A 9,448-nucleotide genomic window follows, 5' to 3' on the forward strand; every position below is an offset into this window, starting at 1 on the left:
CCGTGAAACGTATGTTTGACAGTAAGGAAGAAATAGAAGCAGATTTTTTTCCCCACAGATTTCTTGCACCCTAGAATCCGCTAAGAAACAAAAACAAAACAGATCAACTGAAGAAATGCATTTCATGGTCAGAGCCCAGCTTAAAAGAAAATCCATATGCTTGTAAACCTATCAGAATTTCACCCTACCCTTTGTATTAAAAAAGTGTTTATAAAGACATTATCATAAAATTAAAATAATACATACAGTAGCAACCAAATCTTTCAGAAGTCCTTGTATTGTGTACGTTACAATTCTGTATTTACACTGCACTTATGCCCTCTTAATAGTTATCTGGAGTTGGAAAGTCGAAAATAAAATGGTTAATAATAGGAAAAAAAAGTTGTATCTGAGCACTGACGTATATTAATATTGTGTTAACCCCGATAAAATGAAACACTTTTCAAACCAAGTCATGGCTGGAGTCATATGATTAAGCATTTAGAGACAAAGGTACATAGGGCGCTGCTATAATCTGCAGGCTGCAGGTTAAACATCATAAACATGCTTTAATATCGCTGAGTGCTCACATGTGGATATCCATTTACTCCCCCTTTGCTTTAACTGTAGTAAACACTATTTTGCTGCCTTAGTGCACATACGGTTGCCATGAAAATGGTAATTGCAAACCCAGGACTGGATCTCCGGATCCCAAACTATGAAGATCTGAAGAGGATGGAGAAGGAGGAATCCGGAGACAGGCCCAAGTGGGACAACAAAGCCCAGTACATCCTAACGTGTGTGGGCTTCTGCATCGGACTTGGGAATGTTTGGCGGTTCCCCTATTTGTGTCAGAGTCATGGAGGGGGTAAGATAAAAAAAAGAAGACTAACAGACATCTGTGGTATAGTATTTGTATGTCTTTTTTTTGTGTGTGGTTGTGGTATCAAGGTGTTAATTTAATTGTAATTGTCTGCATATGAATGGAAAATTATGCTTTTTAGGTTTTAGAATTATTACCAAATAATTCAGTTGTTAAGTTGACAATTTTATTTTTAACAAAATAACTGGTACTTTTTGTACAAGACAGTGTTGTCACATCAACATCAATTTTTATTTAATATAATTTAGTAATTCCTGAAGGGAAATTCCCAGGTTTAATTAATCATTCTCTTGACTCTCGAGAATGATGAATAACACTTGATGTAAAGACTACAGCGTCTTCTCAAGTAAAGTTAACCTTTGTCTTCAGATAAAGGTGATGGCCTTGGACCTGCTGTTTACTGCTTTAAATTTCAAGTGAATTCTCAGAACACTCGTCTTGCTATATAAATGTTTGTTTTACCAAATTTGTCTCAGTGATGTGAATCATAGTTATTCTTTTCTAAGGCTTGCATATTTTCAACGTATAGTTTGTTGTTTTTATGTGACTGTATAACTACAGGGTTCCAACCTATACAGTTAACACTGTATTATATCAGCCCCAATGCAACAACAATGGGTTTCAAAGTAACATCATCAACCAATCAACAGTGCCAATTCATAGCATATATTATTTCAAGACAATTTACAAAAGAGCAGGTTAAAGACATTACTCCTACCTGCTAATTGGGCGGCTAAGCGGAGGGCAGACTGGACATAGTGGCAACATGCTTGCTTCTAAATGGGCATAAAAACTGTAATACGAGCAGGTTTATACAGCTGTATGTAATCTATCACCATCAGTCACGTCAAGGCAGGAAGTAAATTCTGAAAGCATGCAATAAACCCAAAAGTCGTAATAAATCATAGCAAACCTAAAACATGGAAAATAATAAAGCCAAGTCAAAATACATGTTATAGCATGAATAAAACCCAAGATATCAAAACATGTGTAAAAATGTGCAATAAATGTGTTACCATAAAATCAACACTTCTGCCTTGTGACACACAGGTGAAACTCTTCGGGCAATCTAAGTGGAGAGAATCCAGACAAGTAAACAGGGAATACAAAGAGTACTCTGTGAACACAGAGATGGACATGCGAAACACGAGTAAATCATGTCACAAACTGTCGAGGTCTCTGAAAAGTGGCAAAACAATCTTAGAACACTGTCACGTCCAGAGCCTGGCACGGCACTAGCAACTTCAAGTAGCCTATTTCACAACCACGCACCATCACAACCCTAAAGGAGAAGAATACCAACACATTCGTTACAGATACGGATTGTTTATAGTACACTCTACTAAATGGAGCTCATCAAAACGAAGAAAATACTTTTCTTAGAATTCTTAAGACTGTAAAGCAATAACATTCCTTTCATTTCATCTCTTATCATATACCTTATTCTAGGTGCATTTTTGGTTCCCTACTTGATCCTGCTGGTGCTTGAAGGAATGCCTCTCCTGCTGATGGAGTTTGCAATTGGCCAGCGTCTCAGGAAAGGCAGTGTGGGAGTTTGGAGGTCTATTAGCCCTTATCTGACTGGTATTGGTAAGCAAAACTTACCTATGGGGGGAAAAACAATCAAAAATGAAAACGAAAGAACTAAATGAACCTCAAAGTCACTAAGGTATTTAGGAGTTATCTATCTATTTGTTGATGTAATGTCACAGTTAATGACTCTGTCTCTCAGGTGTAGCCTCCATGCTGGTGTCATTATTGATCGGAGTGTACTACAACACCTTAATAGCCTGGATCATGTGGTATCTCTTCAATTCCTTTCAAAGCCCGCTGCCTTGGACCCAGTGCCCTCTCAATGACAATGGGACAGGTATTGTTTTACACACAGATACATAAATATACCTTAGCACCCGTATTACATTTTAATTTGTGTACGTTTGTTGCCTCTTCAGGCTACATTCAGGAATGTCAACAGAGTTCCACTGTGGATTACTACTTTTACAGAGTGACTCTGAATACTTCAACCTCGATAGCTGATTCTGGAGGAATCCATTGGCCCATAGTAGTCTGCCTGCTCGCTGCCTGGTCAATCATCGCTATCTGTTGCATAAGGGGCATTGGCACTTCAGGCAAGGTTCGTCCCTACATTAAATAACCATTTGCTAACCCTGTCTCCCTTTGTTACTGCTGCTTCTCTATACCAGAACAGCTGCTATGACAACAAGGGCAGATTCACTTGCCGACTACTATTGTCAGCAGGCGCAATGTTGGGTTCAGTGTCATACCCAAGACACTTTCACATGTGACTGTAGGATCCAGGGATCTAACCACTAACTTAGTTTAGAGAAACAAGAATCTTGTCCCACCACCTTAAATATGCACTTTATGTGCTATGTAGAACAGAGCTGCAGAAAGCTCATGTGAAAACAAATAAAAAGCTGTTTGTGAATTGATTTCCATTGTTTACAAAAGCATGCAGTTTTAAATCCATGCCCACAGTTTTGCAATCAGTATGTTTTCTACATTGTGCTCAAAGTTTTGCAACTACTTTTTCGTAGATGTAGGACAACACAAAATTCTCAAATTTAGTAAGCGCTAGTTATGCTGTTATGGTTATTTTGTTCCCACATAAGTTTGTTAAGCTTCATAGTCTATTATCGGCGAGAGTTTCCAAAAATGTTATTTGTTGCCCCTCTTGGGTTGAACCTGTAGAGAATGTTTCAGAACGAAGACTATTCTTTATAAAAACAAAAAATAATGACACATTTGGGTTAGAAATCTGAGGTGTTGACCACAGAAAGTCAAATAGAGTGAGAGTTCCCTGACACATCAAGTTCAGCCTTCAGAAATGAGTTCATTACTACAAAATAAATGCACATAGAGTAAAAAGTAGAGTTCTCTTGTTTATGTCAAATGCTATCCCAATAAACTGTGAAGTATAAAATCTCAATTCTTTTACAGTCATGCTCTAAATGCTGTTATGAGGGAGTGAATCCCTCCTCTCAAAAGATTGACAGAAGATAAGTAACAGAGCTATGAGCGGACAAGTACAGATTTAGAGGATAGGGGGTTTTGCAAATGGTCCATTGTGCTGAACTACTCTACTTTAACCTCTTTAAACTTTTAATCTGATAATAATGACTCATCTTTCTTTTTCTTGTCATGTCATCAGGCTGTGTACATCACAGCCATCCTGCCTTACATAGTGCTGGCCATCTTCCTGATCCGAGGACTGACTCTCAAAGGAGCCCTGAGTGGAATAAAGTTCCTCTTCATACCTGATGTATTTTTTTTTTTAAATCATTCAAACATGTTGTTCAAAAGAATGGTTCTCTTTCTCTTTACAAATAAAACCTCACAATGTATTTATCACCTTCGCAGGTGAATGAGTTGATTAAACCAACAACTTGGATGGATGCGGGTGCCCAGGTTTTTTATTCCTTTGGTCTTGCCTGGGGAGGCCTTATCTCTTTTTCAAGCTACAACCCTGTACAGTAAGAGAGAAAATGTAGTCTGAATGTAATTCTGCTCAGCTTTAAATGGAAACAGGTAGACTCAATCTTAACAAGTGTCTTGGTTCTTTTTTTCTTCCCCCCCCCCCAAGCAACAACTGTTTGAAAGATGCTGTAATCCTTACGGTTGTAACTGGTTTCACTTCAATCTATGCTGCCACGGTAACCTACAGCATCATTGGCTTCAGGGCCACAGAGAAATACGACAGCTGTGTCAGCGAGTAAGTATAAATTCGATCTGACTGTTGTTCAGAAGATGCAACGACATTTCAACGATACTGAGGAGTAGTGCAACATTGCATCGGTGTGTGACATAGCAAGAGTGACAGTGCTTTGTCAGAGCACATCTTAGAATTTAAACCAGACCCGCCCCTCCCTAAACGCAGAACATGCGTTGTGCGTAGGGCCCCGCGATCCATGGGGGGCCCCATTTTGCGCAAGTGAATTGAATTTCTCTCGGGATCAATAAAAGTATCATCATTCTCTGCAAATGCGCAAAGGATGCGCGTGCATTTTGCCGAGAGGCGCGCGTAGAGCACCGCCACCAAGTCAGCCCGAGGCAGGAGAGAAATAAAAAGAGACGCAATGATTGAAAGCACAACGCATCACCATCTGACCAATCAGCTGTCAGATGGGCCGGCAGGCAGTTTTCAGGTAGAGAGAGAGAGAGAGATGGTTTCCAAACGTCAATACGATTCGGGAGCTAGCAAAAGAGGCCCGTGCTTCACTTGAAAGTGGGTATGTTGTTGAAACAAAAAAGAAAAAACTTTGTGGCATATAAACGTAAACTGCTGGCATGTCTGCTCGTGCTAATCATGAGACAGAAGAGATGATAATTGTGTCTAGATGTGGACTGGAGATTACAATTTCAAGCGGCCCTGATGACCATTTATGAGTTTTTAATTAACCAGTTGGTGGTCATATGTTGGCTCAGGTTTATAGCCTATCAATCTATGCTTTTATCGTTCCACTGTTGATAGAGGCTGTTCATTTCATTCGTTAGTAATTGTAATTTTTTATTATCATTATGTTATTGGAAGGGGGGCCCCAAAATAAAATCCAGCTTAGGGCCCCCACTTGGCCAGGGGCGGCCCTGATTTAAACAATAATTAATCTTTTATACAGATGGAAAACACTGAAACAGTGACTTTGGATGGGGTTTCTGTTGGTCATTAGCGCAATTGCTTTCTGCTGCCTCAAGATATTAATCCTCAACCAATATGCCTGACCCCACCTCATTGAAGGACCAACACACCAGTAGGAGTAGCAGAGAAAGTTTGCTACATAGAAAGCTTAGAAGCTGAATATAATGCATGGTAAAAAAAAAAAAATCTGACCTGATATCAACCCATCAGTGACACAGTTGTTGGCTAGGGAACACATTTTGGCTGAATGATTGTGAATAAAACTATAGCTTCTAAATGTGCAAAACATTTTTTTCCTCTTCTTATATTTTGTAGAATTTATGGATTTATGATACTTACATAATGAATTTTATGATGCAAGTCTTGTTGTACAAACTTATTGTATACAACTTTGTAGCTGGCCTACATTAGCTTTTTGACAAAAAAAACTGTCCCATGCACAGGAACAGTAATTTTCCCACTTTTGACAGACAGTTGTCTGTCAAAAGTGGGAAAATATATGTTTTTGTTACAGAAAACATTGGTTCTTCATATGATGCTAAAGGAATACTTTGGCAAATGGGAATATGATGTGAGCAATGTGTTAAAAGTAAAGCTACTTCAAAAATACAAAATTCCATTTATCCAGCTCAACTAATAAGACATATTTTCTCTTTAGTAACATCATGGAGTTATTAAATACATTTGACCTTCCCGAAGACAGCATCACTCCAAGCAACTACTCTACAGCTTTTAATCATCTCAACAGCTCCTATCCTGATATTGTCCATGGATTGGACATCAAACCCTGTGACATACAGAAACTTCTCAGTGAGGTGACTATTTCGGAAAATAAATCAGAATGTCAACTTGTTATTGCTTATCTGCGTTTCTGACTTGTGTGTAATTTTTTTCAGGGAGTAGAGGGAACGGGTCTGGCCTTCATAGTGTTTACAGAAGCCATCACCAAGATGCCTGGTTCTCCCATCTGGTCTGTTCTCTTTTTCTCAATGCTTTTCTGCTTGGGACTCTCAACGCTGTTTGGCAACATTGAAGGAGTGGTCGTCCCACTCAAAGATCTGAATGTTTTCCCTAAAAAGTGGCCCCATGAAGCACTAACAGGTAACACTTGGTTTTTACAGCAACTCAAGGAACTCATTTAGGCTTCACCTTACAACCAAATATCTTCAATATTTATATTTTTATTTTACTCAAGCTCTGTTGTTCATGTTGGTTTCAGGAGTAACATGTGTTGTCGCCTTCGTCATCTCCCTCATGTTTGCGCAACATTCAGGGATATATTGGGTAACTCTGTTTGACAACTTCGCCGGATCTGTTCCACTTCTGACAATTGGATTGTTTGAGATGATAGCTGTTGTTTACATCTATGGCATAGACAGGTTAGCGCATATTGAAACTATAAGCAAGACATATTGTACTTGCTATTGAGCAAACCATTATGACTATAAGACTCGTCACCTATCAAAATCATGAATTCATGACTAATAAACACTACTGATTGTGTGGCAGGTTCAATGATGACATCAAGTTCATGATTGGATATAAGCCCTCCATCTTCTGGCAGTTTTCATGGAGATTCAGCAGTCCTCTTGTTGTTCTGGTTATTTTAGTTTTCTACCTGGTTACACAAGGCCAAGAGGAGCTCACCTGTTTAGTCTGGGATCCCAACTCTGTAAGTACACAAGCTCTGTGATCAAGTATGTTGATGTATTTTCTCTTGGTGGGAAATGTTCCTTATGTGATGAAAGAAATACTCATAAAAGCTAGCCACTAATCACACTGCTTTTTAATTCACAGGATGCGTTCCCATCTCTGGCATCAGTTTCCTACCCGACATGGATCTATGTGATCATCTTTCTTCTTGCTGGAGTACCATGTCTGGTTGTTCCTGTATATGCCTTATGTAGACTGGTTTTTGAGTTGCGGAGGAAAAAGTAGATCTACTGAATTGTTAAAGACAAAGGACAATACTTTTTCACTTGTTTGATGATTGATGTTTTGTTTTAATATTTTGGGTGTTGTGCTCTTTTATGCTGCTGTATTTAGATACTCATTCCTCAAAACGCTCTAGTCTGATTTCTTTTCTATTTAGTTTCTAGAGGATATCTAGAAATCGCTACAAGATCAAATACTGTTTACAGCAATGTACATAAAGTGTTAGTGTCACAATGTCTTGGTTTGAAATGATAAAAAAACTAAGCACAAAAATGACAATGGTGGATGTGAAATAAACAATTGCCAACAACTAGAAGAATTCCAAGTTCAACTTCAATGACACAAAGGGAGATAGATATAAGAAGTATTTGATGTGTTTTCAACCTTGGAACTGGAGGCTGACGACAGGATTTACATCCTTCTGAAAGGATTCCATGTGTACAGTATACCTGCCTTCAGTGACTTGAAGATTGATTTACCATATTAATACAATTTAAAGGGAAGCTGTACACCTCTTGTACTTTAAATTATGAACCCCGTTCAAGTTGGTCGAAGGCTTTTTCTGCATCTATAGCCATTAGTGTTAAAACTTTTTTTGTACTTTTTTTGCATAATCTATATAGACATGTTTTGATATTTGTTTTTAAATGTCAAAGCCTGTTAAATTATGATGAATAATGTTTGTTGAGATTGGCGCTGGTCTTTCCTGCTCTACGTGTGAGATGTTTTACTCCTCGTTCTCCTTTACTCTTGATTTGATTGCACCCCTAAAACAGAAGTTTGTCAAATGGCAGAGACTCGCTCCATTGTACAACTCAGAAACCTGTATTCTGATACAAATTTTACTTTGGCAAGACAGCTATAATGAATATATGAAGGATCTATGTTACACTGCCTACTCTTCTGTAATGGAATCCTAAACATTGGAAACAAAAACAAACATAACAATTAGAGACTTCCTACTCTATCAAAAGTGTTTTCAGTTAGAGCTACAACGCCCTGAGAAATGAACCCAGTGACTAAACAACTTTCTGAATAAAATTCTGTCCAGCAGAAACCTTTGATGATTGTAAGGACTCTTTTCATATCAGCTATACTTTTAAAACTACTAATTGATTATCCTGCCTCTCAGACAAGCTTAGATGCAGCTACAGTAAATCAGCATTTAAGGACATAACTGAAAGTTTCAACCACGAACAAAGAAAGTGCATTAAAAATATTTTATTTTATTTTGATAGGAATTGCATTATTTTGTGTTTTTCAATGACAATATTCAGACGATTTGTCTTTCTTTTTGCAATTGCATTTTTTTTTACAAAGCCAATTAAATTTTACAAGAACAGATTTTTTTTTGAAACGTTGTGAGTGGTTTTCGGTTTCAGTTTTCTGTCACCTTTTTGGCATGAAGGGGAAGGTTTGAGGAGAGCGGGCAATGAGAGTGTGATTAACATATAATCTGCATATCAATGAGAACTGACCCTGAACCCGCCTTCCGATCTGATACCCCCAGCATGAATGCAGTCGGGTGTTTCTCACAGTGTGGCACAATACTTTCACACTAAAAAGTCAAGTTGTCAAGAGGAGCAGGGGAGAGAGTGAAGGAGCAAGCATAGTTGCAGGTACTTTTCCCCTCTCTCTCTCATGCACACAGCAATTTTTTATAAAGTTTAAACAGGTCGGAATTATACTTCTGTGCCCCGCACAAGTATCCTCTGTGTGTGAGAAATACTGCAGTCCGAAGGCAATGGCGTCTACGAGTTCACCTTGTGCTCCAAAAACACAGGTGAGGTGGTTGCAATCTACCGTTTTCTCCTCACATGGGTGTGAATGTTCCAGCGGACATCCAGCAAATGTCATTTAAACGCAAACATTTAAAATGTCTCAGTTCTATGTAAAGACTCACTGGCAGAGTGAAACCAAATCACCTGTTGATTGGGAACTCCAGGTGAACCCGTAGACGCCATTGCAGTCATGCTGTAGGTATCAGATCAGAA

At 38.6% G+C, this 9,448-nt stretch overlaps 1 protein-coding gene across 1 annotated transcript; it reads left to right on the forward strand.

Annotated features, from left to right (window-relative positions):
- Positions 1 to 648: 648 nt before the first annotated feature.
- LOC306839109 (sodium-dependent neutral amino acid transporter B(0)AT1-like) lies at positions 649 to 7,826 on the forward strand (the record flags this gene model as incomplete). The annotated part of the gene is made up of 12 exons (XM_079367604.1): positions 649 to 847; positions 2,312 to 2,452; positions 2,595 to 2,732; positions 2,815 to 2,996; positions 4,035 to 4,145; positions 4,244 to 4,356; positions 4,467 to 4,595; positions 6,178 to 6,334; positions 6,416 to 6,620; positions 6,739 to 6,898; positions 7,029 to 7,191; positions 7,317 to 7,826. 12 exons carry the CDS (start codon positions 649 to 651, stop codon positions 7,455 to 7,457), a joined length of 1,839 nt encoding a protein of 612 aa, XP_079223730.1. The 3' UTR covers positions 7,458 to 7,826.
- Positions 7,827 to 9,448: the final 1,622 nt, after the last annotated feature.

The sequence above is a fragment of the Symphodus melops genome (assembly GCF_947650265.1).
Source record: "Symphodus melops genome assembly, chromosome: 18".
Lineage (NCBI taxonomy): Eukaryota > Metazoa > Chordata > Actinopteri > Labriformes > Labridae > Symphodus > Symphodus melops.